We start from the raw sequence: 22,918 nt of genomic DNA on the forward strand, positions 1-22,918 counted from the left end.
TACATGCTATAACATGGATCAACGTTTAAACACTATGCTATGTGAAATAAGCCAGATGCAAAAGGAAAAATATTTTATGATTCTACTTATATGAGGTACCTACATAGAAGTAGAGACAAAGTAGAATAGAGGTCGGCAGGGGTTGAGGGGAAAGGGAGTGGGGAGTTACTGTTTAATGGGCACAGAGTTTCTGTTTGGGATGATGAGAAAGTTCTGGAAATAGTGGTGATGGTTGTACAACAATGTGAATGTGCATAATGTCACTGAATTGTACATTTTAAAATGATTAAAATGGTGGGGCTTCCCTGATGGCGCAGTGGTTGAGAGTCTGCCTGCCGATGCAGGGGACACGGGTTCATGACCCAGTCCGGGAAGATCCCACATGCCGCGGAGCGGCTGGGCCCGTGAGCCATGGCCGCTGAGCCTGCGTGTCCGGAGCCTGTGCTCCGCAACAGGAGAGGCCACAACAGTGACAGGCCCGCGTACCGCAAAAAAAAAAAAAAAAAAAAAAAAAAAATTAAAATGATTAAAATGGTGACTCTTAGGTTATTTATATTTTACCATAATTAAAATATAGAGATATATAGATATAGCCTGTTGGCACAAACACCAAGAATGTTGTGTAATAAAGCTATAATTAAACAGGTTTTATCTTAGTGACTTTTTATATTTTCAGATATGCAACACTAAACTTAGATAGATAACTAATAAAAATGAGAGACAGTCAGTGAAATGCTGGTGGAAATAATTTCTATAAAGGATCTATCACCTTATTAATCATAATCAATAAGGAGGTAAAAATCAAAATACTAACCGAGCAATTTGAGTCAGTAACTGTCCAAAGCTCAAATTAAAGGGAAAAGCTAAAACTAAAAGGAATTGTCCATAAGAAAAATAGAAATTGTGATACAAATAAATCTAGAATACTATTTCTTGAACAAAAATAGCCCTATCAGCATTACCATTATCATGACACAGGACATTCTGGACAAATAAAAAACATCTGGTGAATTGATGGTTAAATTTTTTCTTAAACTATCATAAAAAACCATTTAAGTACTTATGTGAAGGTGACAATGCAGGAAACTCTCTACTATCTACCAACTGTTAGAAGCAAGTTAACCTGGGAGGGGGGCCCACTGACTGTTAAACTGATGGCTGAAGGTGATCTTGTCACAACACACACAGACAAACACAACCCAAATTTCGGTTCAAGGAAAATTCAGCACATGGTATCAGTTTAAAATGGCAAACAAGATGCACTGATACACTTCACTCTAGTCAGTATGGTTTGGATTCCACTGAAAAGTCATACCCAGCATGATTCAAAGATCAGAAGAAGACCCAGCTCAAGATAAGAGAAAAATTCATCCATCAGTCATGTCATTTCACTACATATGCACCCACCTTTCAGATTTATTTTGACGAATACATCCCTCAATGATTTCTTTCACTTCAGGATCAGTGACTTTATTGAAACTGGCTGGTTTTATACCCTGGAAGAAGAAAACCGGTTTCTAGTCACAAATCAAGCAACTGAAAGCCGAAGCCAACATCATTACTAAAATAATGATTTTTTACCACTAAACCATATTCAAATTTTAAATGAGATATATACACACAGTATACGTTTAACAACTTTTTGACAAGGATTTTGTCATAGCTCTACAAATAACAGTGAAAAATTGTAAATGATCTAAATCTCTAATAACAGGTAATATTACATAAATTATGTGATATACATATATATGCATATGCTAATACATGGAAACTAAACATGTTCTCATAGTAATTAATAATGTGGAGAATTCTCATGCTGCAACATTAAGTAGGAAAAAAACAGGATCCCAAAATGTACATACAGTATAACCCCAATTAGTAAAATATAATAAACAAGTATTTTTTTGAAATCAGAAAAGTCAGTTATTAAAAAACACTTTTAGAAATTCCACATAAGGGCTTCTCTATTGCAAACATTTCAAATCAATATTTCAAAGTCTTCTAGAATGGCTAGACACAATGAGCAATCAGTAAATATATATATAAAATATATATATTGTTATATATATATAAACTTTTGAGAAATCTATATTATGTTTATCCTTAAACAATACCAAAATATTGAGAGAACCTCAAGCTAATTATCAGGTTCTAGGAATTCAATATCAAATTAATGAGGTCCAGATAATTCAAAACGTTCTTATAATAACTGTTAGCTGCCTAAATGTACTTATTTTACATTCTGTTACCCTTAATTTATGGGTTTTAGATTTAAAAAATAATACAAGAACATTGCCATCATTTAATAGAAAATTCAAAATTAAGCTATAAGCAGAAAGGTATAATAGAAAAATTATCATGGAATGAGGCAATCTAAGATCTAGTTCTGGGTCTTCACACTACCTCACAGAATACAGAATCAGAAAGCCAAGTACCATATCCTAGATAAATCTGGTGAGATTAGGAGTTAATTTGGGCCTCAAATTCAAGAAGCTTTAGTAGAGATGGAAATCTGAATTGTGATATGGCATTTTTGTGACCTGAATATAAAAGAATAAAATCACCATACAAAAAATGGAATTTTTTATTCTACTTATAGAAAAAGCCCTCTTTGACCTTTCCACTGATCTCTTACCCATTCCCCAGCCCTGGATAATTACTGCCTTTCTCTGCTCCTAGGTGAAAATAATTGGGGAGCTGCAACTTAAAAAATCAAGTACAGACTCTTCTATTTGTGGTCGTACAATATATGGGCCCAAACTAAAAGGGCATTCTAGTCCCATTTCTTTTTCTCAGCTGTTTATTATAGAAATTTTCAAACATACTCAACAGTAGAAGTCCCATGTAATCATCACCAGTTTCAACAACAAGCATCATTGCTTAACCTCGTTTCAGCTATCTACTCCCACACCACTTTTATCCTGGAATATTTTAAAGCAAGTACTAGGCACCATGTCATTTCACCCATAAAGTCTCCAGTTTCTATCTCTAACAGATATCATGTCATCATCCCACCTAAAATAATTATCAATAATTGCTTAATATCATCTAAAACCCAATCCATACTCAAATTTTCCAAATTGTCTAAATGAGGTGTTCTTACAAGTTGGTCTGTTCAAATCAGGAGCCAAACAAGGTCCATACATTACATGTATGGTGCAATGGAACCGGCTCATGCCAGCTCACAAGGGCCAACTATTACATTTTCAGGAATTGTGCAAGCTGATTATTAAAGACATCCATTTATAAAATTTAAATTATATAAACTTACGATTAAATAAATTATATTAAGAGCCAAGGTAATAAATAACTGAAAACACAATTCCTTGATTGTTTTACTACATTTTACTATTATTTATGCTCTTGCAGTTGTTTACATCTTTTGTATCCGTATGGTGGAAATACTATATGAGTGCCACTCTGCACCCTTTCTTAACCCTGCATTCAAGTGAGGTCACATTGGTGACTTGAAATCAGTCATGGTGGGAGCACTTACACCAAGGAAATTAGCAAATGCTAGAAATCAGTGCTTTTTCTTTTTCAGAGAATCAGTTGTTAAACATTTACCAGCTCATCACTACTTTAAGTCTCTTGTATTCTGTAACAATCCCTTCCCCTTTTTTCTTTCAGGAAATTGATTTGTTGGAGAAACTAGTTCATTTGTCATATAGAATTCTGGATTTCTTATTGTCTCCCTAAACAAACCTCTGAAGTCAGACTTGAGGTCAAAATCCACCATTACTAGTAGCTGTGTGAACTTGGGCAGGTCACAACCTCTGATTCTCAGTCTCATCATTTCTAAACTGAAGACAGTGCCATCTTGTAGGAATACAAAGATAAAAGCATGTGGCATATATTATGTATTTAAAAATGGTACCTATTAGTATGTTACCTGAAACACTCTAACAATCTCTTTTGTGGCCTACCTTGAGCCACCCAACTGGATATGAAAGGACCTATTTTCAACAATCTTAACACTTTGCTTCTACCTCCCTTACTATACTCCTATTCTCTTATTTTTATAGTTATTTGTGAGTTTATATTACTGCTCTACTAAAAATGTAAGCTCTTTGTAGGTAGCAAACACTTCTTACTCATCTTTGCATTCCTTGTAATTTCTAATGCAAAAAATTACTCATAGCAGGGAACCAAATACTGTATCCATTGAATGCCACTTCATAATCAGGCTTCTAGAACCAGAAGAAATCTTCAAAACCATTTAGTCAATCTTTATTATGTAGCTTTGGAAAATAAGATCCATCTAATAAATACCTAAAAATTCTTTACAAACAAATGGATATAGATGATATATCTGTACATTTTCCCCAAAGATACTAATACAGAGCATTTTATATGACCCCATTTGAGTATAGGTATATAGCATAAATCTAAATCTTGTTTCATTAAAATTATGTTAAATTTAGCACTGTTACACAGAACTAAACCAAAATTAGGTTTTTTGTTTGTTTGTTTTAATTTGGTTTTTCTGTTTTTATTTTTGGTTGTGCTGGGTCTTCGTTGCTGTGCGTGGGCTTTCTCTAGTTGCGGTGAGCGGGGGCTACTCTTCATTGCGGTGCGCGGGCTTCTCATTGCAGTGGCTTCTCTTGTTGCGGAGCATAGGCTCTAGGCACACGGGCTTCAGTAGTTGCGGCACGCAGGCTCTAGAGCACAGGCTCAGTAGTTGTGGTGCACGAGCTTAGTTGCTCCGTGGCATGTGAGATCTTCCCGGGCCAGGGATTGAACCCGTGTCCCCTGCATTGGCAGGCAGATTCTTAACCACTGAGCCACCAGGGAAGCCCCCAAATTAGGTTTTTTAAAATTAATTTTTATTGGAATACAGTTGCTTTACACCAAAATTATGTTTGACTAAGTCAACTTCTAAGTTTACTTTACCATGAAATGTGGCAATTTGTGAAGTAAAAAGAATAAAGTTATACCTACACTAGTTACTTTACGGTATATTTGAGCTGCATTCTGGCACTCAGAATAAGGGTACTCCGAAGTAGCCATTTCTAGCATACACATTCCAAAAGCATAGACGTCCACAGATTCATCGTAGTGCTCTTCATACATCTCTGGGGCCATAAACTCAGGAGTGCCTACAAAATACCACAACCACATTTTTTTTAAAAGAAAGAAAAATGTAGAGAATTCCCTGGCGGTCCAGTGGTTAGGACTCTGCGCTCTCACTGTCAAGGGCCGGGGTTCAGTCCCTGGTCATGGAACTAAGATCCCACAAGCCACGCAGTGTGACCAAAAAAAAAAAAAAAATGTATCCACCAAGATCACATTCCCTTTGCCATAAGGATTATCTGAGTTAAGTTCTGTTCCCTAAAAGCATATATATATATATATATATATATATATATATATATACACCTATAATATACATATATATACACATATAATTCCTTAACTTAATTTCTTTAACTTTCCATATTGATGAAGTACAATTTGCAATGTTCAAAATTAGGTAATGATTACCAAAATCTGTTTTTATTTCTATCCTTGTTTTTAGTTATTTAAATTTTTCTGAAGTAGTAAATCCTACTTCTTAAGTCCTCAGAACCTTTCAATAATATTAAATACATCACAAAAGAAATACACTGGGATGTCTCTAAAATCAGTCAATATATAATAGATATTTCAAAGCAAATTCACATTCTAGACCAGGGGCCACCAAATTTCTCTGTAAAGGGCCAAAAATAAATATTTCAGGCTTTGTAGTCCACATGGGCTCTATCACAACTAATTAACTCTGACACTGTAGTGAAAAAGCAACCATAGACGAGTAAATAAGTGGGTGTGGCTGTGTTCCAACAAAACTTTATTTACAAAAATAGGCAGTGAAGCCAAATTTGGCCCATAGGCTGTGGTTTGCTGATCCCCGTTCTAGACATATACAATTTAAAAGATCTGTCTTTACGCAACCAACAAACTATAAAATGTTAATCACCAATGACACTTTTAGCAAATGATGTGCGCATTAAGGTGGCTAGTCCTAGATCACCAATCTTCACAGATCCAGTGGGTCCCGTGATGAAAATATTGTCACACTTCAGATCCCGGTGAATAATAGGAGGAGTCCTAGTGTGCAAGAACTGCAACCCCTTTAAAATTTGCCTGCACCAGCTCCTTAAGACCTTTGGTTTCATGACTTTAAATCGTTTTAAGTACCTACACAAAGAAACAAAAACCACATGTAAACAAACATACCTAGCTTACTGTATGAGCACATTAGGGTAAATTACGTAAGCTAGCTGATACTATATATATTATGATTGCCATCACTGAGTTATCTTCTATTGTCTGTTATGACAAAAAATTATTAAATCTAAAGCCTCATTCTTAGAGAAGACATCCTACTAAGTTTAGCATTTTTAATTCAAAACAAGAATCATTCCAATCAGAGTGACCTTTTGTGGAATGGCATCAAAATTTTAAAAACAAAGTCCTCTCTACTTCCTAATAACTGCTTAAATAGAGTCATCAGAGGGTTTAACTATGTAAAATTTTAGTGCAAAGATGCTAGGAAACAGAAAAAGTACATCGCACATTTAACAATCACAAATAAGTGGTTATACCATCAAATGAAATACTGTATTCAGAAGCAAAACAATAGACTATAATTACATGGTACTGCTCACTAGATATGTGAATCTGGCCACATCCCCAGCCTTTCATCATCTTCTACAAAATGGCATTATATTATCTCTATAATGATTTCTAATTCTAAAATTCTATGATATCCCACAAATATTAATTTCTCAACATTGTACTTTCTAACAAACTTCATTAACATCCAAATTTTTTAACCTGCCCTGAAACATAGTCACTAGATTCAGATTCTACAAATTCTTTAATCAAGTAGTGTTACTTTACAAACAACTTTTGCGAATCCTGAAAATTATTTCCAAATAAAACTCCATTGGCACTTTCAGGGTCAACTTACGTCTTTAAGGTTCCTGATGTCATAAGTTCAGTCACTAATACAATACATTTCTTTCCTTTTAGTATAGACTCCCAGGAATCATAGAATCGAACTATATTGGGATGCTGGAGACCCTTTAACATCTCTGCTTCTTCCTTGAACCTTTGCTGCTCAGCTTTGGTTAATTTCCGGTCCTAAAATGGAAGATCAAGTTCCAAATTAAAGTCTAGAAATTCTCTTGCACATTTCTAACAACACTCAAATGAGTGCTTTATTTATTTATTTATTTATTTTTATTTATTTTTTTGCAGTACCCGGGCCCCTCACTGTTGTGGCCTCTCCCGCTGCGGAGCACAGGCTCCGGATGCGCAGGTCCAGCAGCCATGGCTCACGGGCCCAGCCGCTCCACGGCATGTGGGATCTTCCTGAACCGAGGCACAAACCCGTGTCCCCTACATCGGCAGGCAGACTCTCAACCACTGAGCCACCAGGGAAGCCCTGAGTGCTTTATTTTATTGTATGTATGTATCTATTTTCACCTGTCAATTCTTTTCTCAGTACCTATATAATCATTGATATTCTTTGTTAGGTAGTTACTTTGACTCCTCTCATACAGCAAAATGCAGCAGTTGTTACATTTCATAACTATGTTACAAACCTACCTGCATAATAAATCAATGCCTTGAAAAACAATATCTTTGATGTTAACTAAACTTTTGTGATAATCATTTCACTATATACATGTCTCAAATCATTATGTTGCATACCTTAAACTTCTACATTGTTATATGTCAATTACATCTCAATAAAACTGGAAAAATAAATAATAAATAGTAAGTAAAATTTCCTTTGCTGGAAAAGAAAAAACAGTATCTCAAAGTGAGAAAAAGTAAAAAATCAAAACAATAAGAAAGTTTCCCGAGGTGGAGGGGAAGATGGCAGAAGAGTAAGATGCGGAGATCACCTTCCTCCCCACAGATACACCAGAAATACATCTACACGTGGAACAACTCCTACAGAACACCTACTGAACGCTGGCAGAAGACCTCAGACCTCCCAAAAGGCAAGAAGCTCCCCACGTACCTGGGTAGGGCAAAAGAAAAAACAAAGACAAAAGAATAGGGATGGGAACTGCACCAGTGGGAGGGAGCTGAAGGAGGAAAGGTTTCCACACACAAGGAAGCCCCTTCACGGGCGGAGACTGCAGGTGGTGGTGGTGGGGAGGTGCGGAGACGCAGAGGAGAGCGCAGCAACAGGGGTGCGGAGAGCAAAGCGGAGAGATTCCCGCACAGAGGATCGGTGCCGACCGGCACTCACCTGCCAAGAGGCTTGTCTGCTCACCCACCGGGGCGGGCGGGGCTGAGAGCTGAGGCTCGGCTTTGGTCAGAGCACAGCGAGAGGACTGGGGCAGGCAGCATGAACACAGCCTGAAGGGGGCTAGTGCACCACAGCTAGCCGGGAGGGAGTCCGGGAAAAGGTCTGGACCTGCCGAAGAGGCAAGAGACTTTTTCTTCCTTCTTTGTTTCCTGGTGCGCGAGGAGAGCGGATTAAAAGCGCTGCTTAAAGGAGTTCCAGAGACGGGAGCGAGCCGCGGCTAAAGGCGCAGACCCCAGAGATGGGCAGGAGACGCTAAGTCTGCTGCTGCCGCCGCCAAGAAGCCTGTGTTCGAGCACCGGTCACTATCCACACCTCCCTTCCGGGGAGCCTGTGCAGCCCGCCACTGCCGGGTTCCCGGGATCCAGGGACAACTTCCCCGGGAGAACGCACGGCGTGCCTCAGACTGATGCAACGTTACGCCGGCCTCTGCCGCCGCAGTCCCACCCCGCACTCCGGGCCCCTCCCTCCCCCAGGCCTGAGTGAGCCAGAGCCCCCGAATCAGCGGCTCCTTTAACCCCGTCCTGTCTGAGCGAAAAACAGACGCCCTCTGGCGACCTACACGCAGAGGCGGGGCCAAATCCAAAGCTGAACCCCTGGGAGCTGTGAGAACAAAGAAGAGAAAGGGAAATCTCTCCCAGTAGCCTCAGGAGCAGCGGATTAAAGCTCGACCATCAACTTGATGTACCCTGCATCTGTGGAATACCTGAATAGACAACGAATCATCCCAAATTGAGGAGGTGTACTTGGAGAGCAAGATGTGAGATTTTGTCTGTATAGCTTTGCTTCCACCATTTGTCCTAGGGTTCCATCCGTCTGTTTTTTGTTTTCGTTTTTTCTTTAATTTTTTTCTTTCTTAATAATTAATTTTAATAACTCTATATTATTTTACTTTATCTTCTTTCTTTCTTTACTTCCTTCCCTCCTTTAGACAACGAATCATCCCAAATTGAGGAGGTGAACTTTGAGAGCAAGATTTATGATTTTTTCCCCATTTCCTCTTTTTGTGAGTGTGTACATGTATGCTTCTGTATGAGATTTTGTCTGTATAGATTTGCTTCCACCATTTGTCCTAAGGTTCCATCTGTCCGTTTTTTTAAAAATTTTTTTCTTAATAATTATTTTTCAATTTAATAACTTTATTCTATTTTATTCTATTTTATTTTAATTTATTTCCTTCATTCTTTCTTTTTTCCTTCCTTCCCTCCTTTCTTCCTTCCTTCCTTCCTTCCTCCCACTGTACGTCCCTCCCTCCGTCCCTCCCTCCTTCCTTTCTTTCTTTCTGCCTTTCCTTCTTTCCTTCTTTTCTTCTATCTTCCTTCCTACCTTTCTTTCTTTCTTTCTTTCTTCCTACTTCTACTAATTCTTTCTCTCTACTTTTTCTCCCTTTTATTCTGAGCCGCGTGGATGAAAGACTCTTGGTGCTGCAGCCAGGAGTTAGTGCTGTGCCTCTGAGGTGGGAGAGCCAACTTCGGGACACTGGTCAACAAGAGACCACACAGCTCCACATAATATCAAAAGGCGAAAATCTCCCAGAGATCTCCTGCTCAACACCAGAACCCAGCTTCACTCAACGACCAGCAAGCTACAGTGCTGGAGACCCTATGCCAAACAACTAGCAAAAGAGAAACACAACCCCATCCATTTAGCAGAGAGGCTGCCTAAAATCATAATAAGGCCACAGACACCCCAAAACACACCACCAGACATGGACCTGCCCACCAGAGAGACAAGATCCAGCCTCACCCACCAGAACACAGGCACTACTCCCCTCCACCAGGAAGCCTACACAACCCATTGACCAACCTTAGCCACTGGAGACAGACATCAAAAACAACGGGAACTACAAACGTGCAGCCTACAAAAAGGAGACCCCAAACACAGTAAGATAAGCAAAATGAGAAGATAGAAAAACACACAGCAGATGAAGGAGCAAGATAAAAAACGCACCAGACCTAACAAATGAAGAAGAAATAGGCATTCTACCTGAAAAAGAATTCAGAATAATGAGAGTAAAGATGATCCAAGATCTTGGAAATAGAACAGACAAAATGCAAGAAACATTTAGCAAGGACCTAGAAGAACTAAAGATGAAACAAACAATGATGAACAACACAATAAATGAAATGAAAAATACTCTAGATGGGATCAATAGCAGAATAACTGAGGCAGAAGAATGGGTAAGTGACCTGGAAGATAAAATAGTGGAAATAACTACTGCAGAGCAGAATAAAGAAAAAAGAATGAAAAGAACTGAGGACAGTCTCAGAGACCTCTGGGACAACATTAAATGCATCAACATTCGAATTATAGGGGTTCCAGAAGAAGAAGAGAAAAAGAAAGGGACTGAGAAAATATTTGAAGAGATTATAGTTGAAAACTTCCCTAATATGGGAAAGGAAATAGTTAATCAAGTGCACGAAGCACAGAAAGTCCCATACAGGATAAATCCAAGGAGAAATATGCGAAGACACATATTAATCAAACTGTCAAAAATTAAATACAAAGAAAGCATATTAAAAGCAGCAAGGAAAAAACAACAAATAACACACAAGGGAATCCCCATAAGGTTGACAGCTGATCTCTCAGCAGAAACTCTGCAAGCCAGAAGGGAGTGGCAGGACATACTGAAAGTGATGAAAGAGAAAAACCTGCAACCAAGATTACAATACCCAGCAAGGATCTCATTCAGATTTGATGGAGAAATTAAAAACTTTACGGACAAGTAAAAGCTGAGAGAGTTCAGCACCACCAAACCAGCTTTACAACAAATGCTAAGGGAACTTCTCTAGGCAAGAAACACAAAAGAAGGAAAAGACCTACAATAATGAACTCAAAACAATTTAGAAAATGGGAATAGGAACATACATATTGATACATTACCTTAAATGTAAATGGACTAAATGCACCCACCAAAAGACACAGATTGGCTGAATGGATACAAAAACAAGACCCATATATATGCTGTCTACAAGAGATACACTTCATATCTAGAGACACATACAGACTGAAAGTAACGGGATGGAAAAAGATATTCCATGCAAATGGAAACCAAAGGAAAGCTGGAGTAATAATTCTCATATCAGACAAAATAGACTTTAAAATAAGGACTATTAGAAGAGACAAAGAAGGACACTACATAATGATCAAGGGATCGATCCAAGAAGAAGATATAACAATTGTAAATATTTATGCACCCAACATAGGAGCACCTCAATACATAAGGCAAATACTAACAGCCATAAAAGGAGAAATCGACAGTAACACATTCATAGTAGGGGACTTTAACACCCCACTTTCACCAATGGACAGATCATCCAAAATGAAAATAAATAAGGAAACACAAGCTTTAAATGATACATTAAACAAGATGGACTTAATTGATATTTGTAGGACATTCAATCTGAAAACAACAGAATACACATTTTTCTCAAGTGCTCATGGAACATTCTCCAGGATAGATCATATCCTGGATCACAAGTCAAGCCTTGGCAAATTTAAGAAAATTGAAATTGTATCAAGTATCTTTTCTGACCACAATGCCATAAGACTAGATATCAATTACAGGAAAAGATCTGTGAAAAATACAAACACATGGAGGCTAAACAATACACTACTTAATAACAAAGTGATCACTAAAGAAATCAAAGAGGAAATAAAAAAATACCTAGAAACAAATGACATGTAGACACGACGACTCAAAACCTATGGGACGCAGCAAAAGCAGTTCTAAGAGGGAAGCTTATAGCAATACAAGCCTACCTTAAGAAACAAGAAACATCTCGAATAAACAACCTAAACTTGCACCTCAAGCAATTAGATAAAGAAGAACAAAAAAACCCAAAATTAGCAGAAGGAAAGAAATCATAAACTTCAGATCAGAAATAAATGAAAAAGAAATGAAGGAAACAATAGCAAAGATCAATAAAACTAAATGCTGGTTCTTTGAGAAGATAAACAAAATACATAAACCATTAGCCAGACTCATCAAGAAAAAAAGGGAGAAGACTCAAATCAATAGAATTAGAAATGAAAAAGGAGAAGTAACAACTGACACTGCAGAAACACAAAAGATCATGAGAGATTACTACAAGCAACTCTATGCCAATAAAATGGACAACCTGGAAGAAATGGACAAATTCTTAGAAAGGCACAACCTGCCAAGACTGAATCAGGAAGAAATAGAAAATATGAATAGACCAATCACAAGTAATGAAATTGAAACTGTGATTAAAAATCTTCTAACAAACAAAAGTCCAGGACCAGATGGCTTCACAGGTGAATCCTATCAAACATTTAGAGAAGAGCTAACATCTATCCTTCTCAAACTCTTCCAAAAAATTGGAGAGGAGGAACACTCCCAAACTCATTGTACGAGGCCACCATCACCTCGATACCAAAACCAGACAAGGACGTCACAAAGAAAGAAAACTACAGGCCAATATCACTGATGAACACAGATGCAAAAATCCTCAAAAAAATACTAGCAAACAGAATCAAACAGCACATTAAAAGGATCATACACCATGTTCAAGTGGGGTTTATTTCAGGAATGCAAGGATTCTTCAATATACGCAAATCAATCAATGTGATAAACCATATTAACAACTTGATGGAGAAAAACCATATGATCATCTCAATAGATGCAGAGAAAGCTTTCGACAAAATTCAACACCCATTTATGATAAAAACCCTGCAGAAAGTAGGCATAGAGGGAACTTTCCTCAACATAATGAAGGCCATATATAACAAATCCACAGCCAACATCATCCTCAATGGTGAAAAACTGAAAGCATTTCCACTAAGAGAAGGAACAAGACAAGGTTGCCCACTCTTACCACTCTTATTCAATATAGTTTTGGAAGTTTTAGCCACAGCAGTTAGAGAAGAAAAGGAAATAAAAGGAATCCAAATTGGAAAAGAAGAAGGAAAGCTGTCACTGTTGGCAGATGACATGATACTATACATAAAGAATCCTAAAGATGCTACCAGAAAATGACTAGAGCTAATCAATGAATTTGGTAAAGTTGCAGGATACAAAATTAATGCACAGAAATTTCTTTCATTACTATACACTAATGATGAAACATCTGAAAGGGAAATCAAGAAAACACTCCCATTTACCATTGCAACAAAAAGAATAATATATCTAGGAATAAACCTACCTAAGGAGACAAAAGACCTGTATGCAGAAAATTATAAGACACTGATGAAAGAAATTAAAGATGATACAAATAGATGGAGAGATATACCATGTTCTTGGATTGGAACAATCAACATTGGGAAAATGACTTTACTATCGAAAGCAATCTACAGATTCAATGCAATCCTTATCAAACTACCACTGGCATTTTTCACAGAACTAGAACAAAAAATTTCACAATTTGTATGGAAACACAAAAGACCCCGAATAGCCAAAGCAATCTTGAGAACGAAGAACAGAGCTGGAGGAATCAGGCTCCCTGACTTCAGACTATACTACAAAGCTACAGTAATCAAGACAGTATGGTACTGGCACAAAAACAGAAATATAGATCAATGGAACAGGATAGAAAGCACAGAGATAAACTCACGCACATATGGTCACCTTATCTTTGATAAAGGGGGCAGGAATGTACACTCAAGAAAGGAAAGCCTTTTTAATAAGTGGTGCTGGGAAAACTGGACAGGTACATGTCAAAGTATGAGATTAGATCACTCTCTAACACCATACACAAAAAGAAGCTCAAAATGGATTAAAGATCTAAATGTAAGGCCAGAAACTATCAAACTCTTAGAGGAAAACATAGGCAGAACACTCTGTGACATAAATCACAGCAAGATCCTTTTTGACCCACCTCCTAGAGAAATGGAAATAAAAACAAAAATAAACAAATGGGACCTAATAAAACTTCAAAACTTTTGCACAGCAAGGGAAACCATACACAAGACCAAAGGACAACCCTCAGAATGGGAGAAAATATTTGCAAATGAAGCAACTGACAAAGGATTAATTTCCAAAATTTACAAGCAGCTCATGCAGCTCAATAACAGAAAAACAGACAACCCAATCTAAAAATGGGCAGAAGACCTAAATAGACATTTCTCCAAAGAAGATATACAGACTGCCAACAAACACGTGAAAGAATGCTCAACATCATTAATCATTAGAGAAATGCAAATCAAAACTACAATGAGATATCATCTCACACCAGTCAGAATGGCCATCATCAAAAAATCTAGAAACAATAAACGCTGGAGAGGGTGTGGAGAAAAGGCAACACTCCTGCGCTGCTGGTGGGAATGTGAATTGGTTCAGCCACTATGGAGAACAGTATGGAGGTTCCTTAAAAAACTACAAATACAACTACCATATGACCCAGCAATCCCACTACTGGGCATATACCCTGAGAAAACCATAATTCAAAAAGAGTCATGTACCAAAATGTCCATTTCAGCTCTATTTACAATAGCCTGGAGATGGAAACAACCTAAGTGCCCATCATCGGATGAATGGATAAAGAAGATGTGGCATATATATACAATGGAATATTACTCAGCCATAAAAAGAAACGAAATTGAGCTATCTGTAATGAGGTGGATAGACCTAGAGTCTGTCATACAGAGTGAAGTAATTCCGAAAGAGAAAGACAAATACCGTTTGCTAACATATATATATGGAATTTAAGAAAGAAAATGTCATGAAGAACCTAGGAGTAAGACAGGAATAAAGACACGGACCTACTTCAGAACGGACTTGAGGATATGGGGAGGGGGAAGGGTGAGCTGTGACAAAGCGAGAGAGAGGCATGGACATATATACACTACCAAACATAAGGTAGATAGCTAGTGGGAAGCAGCCGCATAGCACAGGGAGATCAGCTCAGTGCTTTGTGACCGCCTGGAGGGTGGTATAGGGAGGGTGGGGGGTGGAAGATGCAAGAGGGAAGAGATATGCAAACATATGTATATGTATAACTGATTCACTTTGTTATAAAGGAGAAACTAACACACCATTGTAAAGCAATTATACCCCAATAAAGATGTTAAAAAAAAAAAAAAAAAAAAAGGAAGCCTAAGTAATTGTGGCTAATATGTTTGGTAAAATTTTCTAAACAGTAATTAATATAGAAGATATATGCAGTTGACCTTTGAACAACACAAGTTTCAACTCCATAGACCCACTTACACATGGTTTTTTTTTTCAATAAATACTACATTGCTACATGATAGGTGGTTGGTTGAATCCTTGGATGCAGAACTGCAGATATGGAAAGCCGACTATAAAGTTATCATGAATGTTCAACTGCTCAGGGCCAGCACCCGTATCCCCCACGTTGTTCAAAGGTCAACTGTAATGCAAAAAGGTAAGTCTTTAATTAAAATTCCAGATTATTTCATTAAAATCTAATAGAGAAGGAAGAATAAAAACTATTTCTGTCTTCTGCAAGGGGAAGCAGGAGAGAAAGGAGTGACAGAACTATTTTAAGCTTTGATGTTGATAGAGAAATAATCAAATATGCTAGTTAAAAATTTAGGTATGATGTCCATTTCAAAATAGTTAACAACATATTAAATTAATTCCCATCACTTCCTACACCCCACCAAAATGAAAAAAGAAATATATAAGTAAATCCACAGTAGTGTTTGAAATATGAGAAGGGTTCAAACAAAGGATTTTTTTAAGATAAAAAATATATACCTTGATAGAATTTTTTTTTAATTTAATTATTTTTGGCTGTGTTGGGTCTTATTTGTTGTGTGCGGGCTTCTCACTGCGGTGGCTTCTCTTGTCGTGGAGCACGGGCTCTAGGGCCCATGGGCTTAGTTGCTCTGAGGCATGTGGGATCTTCCCAGACCAGGGATCGAACCCATGTCCCCTGCATTGGCAGGCGGACTCTTAACCACTGCGCCACCAGGGAAGTCCCTAGAATGTATTTTTATCAAACTCAAGAGAGTAGAAGAAATGGCAACTTGATAAAAGGAAAAGACTTCTGTTAAAAGAAGTTTTTTTAAGACTTATAGTAACCCTAGTTAAGCAGCACACCAGAGCTCTGGCAATTTCATTTTTGGTTATTTACATTATTCCTTGATGTGTATAAGAAAATATGTAAAAGGACAGTCAGTTGCAGCATGGTCTGTAGTTGTGAAAAATTAGAAATAATCAAAATGTCAATAACAAAGTTTATTATATGCCAAGCACTGTCCTAAACTTTTTGTGTATATTAACACATTTAGTCCCTACAACAACCCTTTGAGATAGTCACTACTATTGTCATCGCCATTTTGAAAAAAAAAAACTGAGGTTAAGGTGGTTAAGTAACCTGCCCAGGATCAAATGGGTCACAGTATGCTAAACTTGGTTATAAACAAGTAACAGTTAAATGAATGAGCTAGATCTATGTGTACTAATGTGGATAGATCTCTAAGACCTACTGGTGAGTGAAAAAAATCGATCTGAGAGAAAATTTATAATATACTTTGTACATAAAAGAAGAACCATCCCGAACAATGCTATGCTTTCTAGTATATATTTAAATGTATTGAAAAAGGACTAGACAGATATACAAATGAGTAACTGCAGTTGTATCTGGAAAATCAGGGGGAGAAGACTGGCACAGAAGAGTCCTTTCTTCAGATAATGACCATTTAGTACACCCCATAGTCACTCAGTAATATCTTTTACTTTATTGAATATCTCTTATGTAAATATCTAAATTTTAGTCTTCTAAGACTTTACTTTTTATATTTAACTTCTTAATCCATCTGGAATCCGTTTCTGTACATGCAGTATTCTCATCTAGATGGTTAATCAGTTTTGCTAGCACCACTTAAACCATTCGTTTCTCACTGACTTGAAGAACATGTTTGTTGTATATTAAATTTCCAGCTACAATGGGTTCTGCTTCCTTCCACCAATCTGTCTATTCCTATGGCAGTAGCTTTCAGTATGTTTAATAACTGGTAAGACTAAGTCACTTTCCTATTCTTCATTATTTTCTTGGCTAATCTATTTATATTCCATAAAAAAATTAAGATCATTTTTTTCAATTAAAATAAAAGAGAATCAGGAATTCCCTGGTGGTCCACTGGTTAGGACTCTGCACACTCATTGCCAAGGGCCCGGGTTTGAACCCTGGTCGTGGAACTAAAATCCCATAAGCTGCTCAGTGCAGCTTTACAACAGCAGCAATAGCCAAGGCATGGAAGCAACCTAAATGTCCATCAACAGATGAATGGATGAAGAAGATGTGGTACATATATACAATGGAACGTTACTTGGCCATTAAAAAGAATGAAGTAACGCCATCTGTGGCAACATGGATGGACCTGGAGATTGTTGTGCTGAGTGAAGTGGGTCAGACAGAGAGGGAGAAATATTGTATGATATCCCTTATATGCGGAATCTTAAAAAAATGATACAAATGAACTTACTTGTAAAGCAGAAACAGATTCACAGACTTATCGAACTTGTGGTTGCCAGGAGGGAAGGATTGGGGGGAGAGATGATTAGAGAGTTTGGGATTGATGTGTACACAGTACTATATTTAAAATGAATAGCCAACGGGGACCTGCTGTATAGCACAGGGAACTCTGCTCAATATTATGTGGCGGCCTAATTGGGAAAGGAATTTGAAAAAGAATAGATACGTGTATATGAGGAACTGAATCACTTTGTTGTGCAGCTGAAACTGACACAATATTGTTAATCAACTATACTCCAATATAAAATAAAAAGTTTAAAAGTAAATAAATAAATCAATAAAATATAAAATAAAATAAAACAGAATCCCCTGGAATCTTAATTGGAAACATATATATAAAATTTTGGATAAAACTGGCATCTGAAAACCATCTAAGAACATGGCTTTCCATTTGTCCAGAGTTTCAGTAAGATTTTTTTTGTGCAGGGCGGGGGTAGGGAGAAAGAGCTGATAGTCTCTCAGCTTCTTTCTCCTGAGCCATATATTAAATTTTATTTTAAAGTTTATATCTAGTAAAATTGACTCTTTTTGGTGTACAGTTTCATGAGTTTCAACAAATGCATAAAGTCATGTAACCACTGCCACAATTAAAATACAGAACAGTTCCATCACTCCCCCGAAAAATCTCCCTTGCACCATCCCTTTATAGTCAAACTCTCACCTCACCCTTAAATTCTAGAAACCACTGATCTATTTATTATTCCTATAATTTTGTCTTTTCTAGAAACTCTTATAAATGAGAAGAAAGCCTTTGAGCCTGGCATCTTTCACTTAGCATAATGTCTTTTAGGTTTATCCTTATTGTGCAAGTATCAATAGTTTGTTGCTTTTAATTGTTGAATAGTATTCCACCTATGGATGAACCATAGTCCACTTATCCATTCCCCAGATGAGGAGAATTTGGGTGATTTCAGTTTTGAGTAATTACGAATAAAGCTACTATAAATATATTCATGTACAAGTCTTTGTGTGAACATAGGTTTTCTTGGGTAACTATCTCATGTAGGATTGATTGGTCATAAGGTATGCTTAACTTTATAAGAAAAAGACAGCAATATATGAGAATTTCTCTGCATTCTTCATCCTCACCAACAGCTGGTATTGTCAGGTGGCTTTTCTGGTTTGGTTGGTTTTAGCCATTCTAATAGTTGTACTGGAGTATAAGATTATGGTTTTAATTTCCTTTTCCCTAACAATATAATTTCCTTATTTAAAGCATCTTCTCACACGCTTACTTGCCATATATCTGTCTACTTTGGTGAGATGTCTGTTCAAATCTTTAGCCCATTTTAAAATTGGGTTGTTTTACCTTGTTAAGTTTTGAGAGTTCTTTACAGATTCTGGACACAAGTCCTTTGTCACATATGTGATTTGAAAATATTCTCTGCCAGGGGACTTCCCTGGTGGCGCAGTGGTTACTAATCCGCCTGCCAATGCAGGGGACACAGGTTCGATCCCTGGTCTGGGAAGATTCCACATGCCGTGGAGCAACTAAGCCGGTGTGCCACAACTACTGAGCCTGCACTCTAGAGTCCACAAGCCACAACTACTTAAGCCTGTGTGCCTAGAGCCTGTGCTCTGCAACAAGAGACGCCACCACAATGAGAAGCGCACACACCGCAATGAAGAGTAGCCCCCTCTTGCCGCAACTAGAGAAAGCCCATGCACGGTGATGAAAACCCAACGCAGCCAAAAATAAATAAATTTTTTAAAAAAGGAAAGAAAATATTCTTTGCCAGTCTGTGGACTGTCTTTTCATTCTCTTAACGTATCTTTCATAGAGCAAAATATTTTAATTTTGATGAAGTCCAATTTATTGATTTTTTTCTTTGGATCATGATTTTGTTGTTACATCCAACAACTCTCTGCCTAACCAAAATTTCAAAAAGATTTTCTCATATGTTTCCTTCTAGAAGTTTTAGTTTCTTGTTTTACTTTTTAGGTCTATAATTTATTTTGAGTTAAATTTTGTATAATGTATGAGAGTTAGGTCAAGATTCATTTTTTTGAATATGTATGTCCAATTTTTCCAGCACCTTTTGTTGAAAAGACCATCCTTTCTATGCCAAATTAACATTGCACCATTTTCCTTTTTAAAATCACTTGACCATATGTGTTTGGGTCTATTTCTGAACTCCATTCTGTTCCACTGATCTGTGTGTCTACCTTTTTGCCAATACCATACATGTATTATTACTATACCATTAGAGTAAGTCTAGAAATCAGTTAACATGAATTCTTCAAACTTGTTCTTCTTTATCAAAATTGTTTCAGCTATTCTAGTTCCTTGCCTTTCCATATTAGTTTTAGAATCAGCTTGTCAACATGTAAAAACATTCCTGCTGGGATTCCGATATAATTGTTTTGAATTTCTAGGTCATATGGAGAGAATGAACATCTTAACAACAGTGAGTCTTCCAACCAACCAATCCATTTATTGAGATCTTCGATTTCTTTTAACAGTGTTTTTTAGTTATCAGCATACAGATTCTACACATACTTTGTTATTTACACTTAAGTATTTCATTTTTGGGTGCTACTGTAAATAGTACTTTTTAAAAATTGCAATTTCCAATTATTCCTTGCTACTGTAGGAGATATAATTGGTTATCACATGGTATGTGTCCTTTTGCAAATTATTTTGCTCAATATTACATTTTTTATATTTATGTATTTTGATATGTATAGTTCTAGTTTAACTATTCTATAATATCTCATTAGATAGTTCTAACACAATTTAGCCATTCACCCATTGATGGGCATTTAGACTGATCCAAGTTTTCTTTATTATAAACAATTTCGCATTGCAAATTCTTGGGATGCTTCCTTGCCCTGGTATTAAGAGGGGGGAAAAAGAGCTTAAATCCCCTTTCTACATCGTCTTAATAACTGGCCTATTTAACTTTTCTTTTTCTCCTGTACATTTTGGGTTTATATTTTGATTAGGAGTAATCCATTACTTAAGATTTAAACTGTGTTATCAATGTGAAAGGTAGAATCTAGACAGCAGATATTACGAATGTTCTAAGATTTTCAACTTTGTTCTATATTTGAAATGTTTCATATGAAAATGTTAGGAAAATTTGTTGTCAAATGTGCACATCATTTTCTCTTATAATTCTTTTACTCTTCCAGAGCTGGCTATGTTGCATCTCTCATGTATTTTTTGCCCTCATATTTTCTTTCATCAGGTTTATTAATTTTTCAGAGAGTCCAAAATATTAGAATTTCATATTTTTCTATTTATAATTTTTGATTTCAGGTATCTTTATTAATTCCCTCTTCCTTTATTTTGCTTTCTTTTACTGTTATTTCCCTAATGTCTTAAGATAGGTACTAAATTCCTTCGATCGGGTTGGCCACAGGTTTGGCCAGTTTTTTCCATAAGATGGCTCTAGTAGCACTTAATAGTCTTTAACTTCATTCAAAACAATTTTGTTAGATTGTATGTGACAGCTGTCATATCAGCGTGCGTTTAAAAAAATTTATCAAAATTGGTGAACTTTTGTGTAGTGATTCTAATATTGAAGATGGAAGGAAAAAAAGCAACATTTTTTGGCATATTATACTTTATTATTTCAAGAAAGGTAAAAAGGCAACCGAAATGCAGAAAACGATTGGTGCAGTGTATGGAGAAGGTGCTGTGACTGATCGAACATGTCAAAAGTGGTTTGCGAAGTTTCGTGCTGGAGAGTTCTCGCTGGACGATGCTCTACAGTTGGGTAGACCAGCTGAAGTTGATAACCATCAAATTGAGACATTCATTGAGAACAATCAACGTTATACCGTGTGGGAGATAGCCGACATATTCAGAATATCCAAACCAAGCGGTGAAAATCATTTGCACCAGCTTGGTTATGTGAATTCCTTTGACACTGTACAATAACGTGGAGCAGAAGAGATCATGGGGCAAGCGAAATGAACCACCATCAACCACACCTAAGCCTCGTCTTCATCCAAAGAAGGTGATGTTATGTATATGGTAGGATTGGAAGGGAGTCCTCTATTATGACCTCCTTCTGGAAAACCAAACGATTAATTCCAACAAGTACTGCTCCCTATTAGACCAACTGAAAGCAGCACTTGATGAAAAGCGTCTGGAATTAGTCAACAGAAAACGCATAATCTTCCATCAGGATAACACAAGACCACATGTTTCTTTGATAACCAGGCAAAACCTGTTACAGCTTGGCTGGGAAGTTCTGATTCATCTGCCGTATTCACCAGACATTGCACCTTCGGATTTCCGTTTATTTCGGTCTTTACAAAATTCTCTTAATGGAAAAAATTTCCATTCCCTGGAAGACTGTAAAAGGCACCTGGAAGAGTTCTTTGCTCAAAAAGATAAAAAGTGGGGCTTCCCTGGTGGCGCAGTGGTTGGGAGTCCACCTGCCGATGCAGGGGACACGGGTTCGTGCCCTGGTCCGGGAAGATCCCACACGCCGCGGAGCGGCTAGGCCCATGAGCCATGGCCACTGAGCCTGCGCGTCCGGAGCCTGTGTTCCGCAACAGGAGAGGCCACAACAGTGAGAGGACCGCGTACCGAAAGAAAAAAAAATGATAAAAAGTTTTGGGAAGATGGAATTATGAAGTTACCTGAAAAAATGGCAGGAGGTAGTAGAACAAAAGGGTGAATACATTGTTCAATAAATTTCTTAGTGAAAATGAAAAATGTGTCTTTTATTTTTACTTGAAAAACGAAGGCACTTTTTTGCCAACCCAACAGTTACTGTTCATTAATAATGAAGACATTTTAGCTGATAAATTTTCTTCTGGGTATAGCTTTTGCAATGACTCACGAGTTTTGTTGCAATGTCTTCTTTTTCATTGCTTTCTAGGTAGTTTATACTTTGAGTTTTGATTTTCTCCTTGATCCAAATTTTATCTAGGAGTGTGATTTCTGATCTCCAATTAGTTAAGAGTTTTTTGGTTACTTTTTTCATTATTTATTTCTAATTTTATTGAGTAATGCAGAATATAAAATCTCTTTTCTTTTAACTTAAGGTTTTCTTTGGGCCACATATTTAACCAACTTTTTTAGTGGCTTGTAGACCATAAAAATGTATATTCCCCATTTGGAGAATATAAGCTTCTATATATCCAACAAATGGAGTTTGTGGATTATATAATCCACTTCCTCTATATTTAT

General features: G+C 37.1%; 1 protein-coding gene across 1 annotated transcript in view; it reads right to left on the reverse strand.

Annotated features, from left to right (window-relative positions):
• The window catches only part of WNK3 (WNK lysine deficient protein kinase 3), a 154,801-nt gene that overhangs the window by 96,254 nt on the left and 35,629 nt on the right, over positions 1-22,918 (reverse strand). The window contains exons 3-6 of the mRNA XM_032619722.1: positions 6,953-7,125; positions 5,957-6,177; positions 4,942-5,099; positions 1,408-1,496 (exon numbers count right to left, since the gene is read on the reverse strand). Of these exons, the coding sequence (XP_032475613.1) occupies positions 1,408-1,496; positions 4,942-5,099; positions 5,957-6,177; positions 6,953-7,125 (641 nt within the window). The remainder of the gene's footprint in view (positions 1-1,407; positions 1,497-4,941; positions 5,100-5,956; positions 6,178-6,952; positions 7,126-22,918) is intronic.

Source organism: Phocoena sinus, chromosome X (assembly GCF_008692025.1).
Source record: "Phocoena sinus isolate mPhoSin1 chromosome X, mPhoSin1.pri, whole genome shotgun sequence".
NCBI lineage: Eukaryota > Metazoa > Chordata > Mammalia > Artiodactyla > Phocoenidae > Phocoena > Phocoena sinus.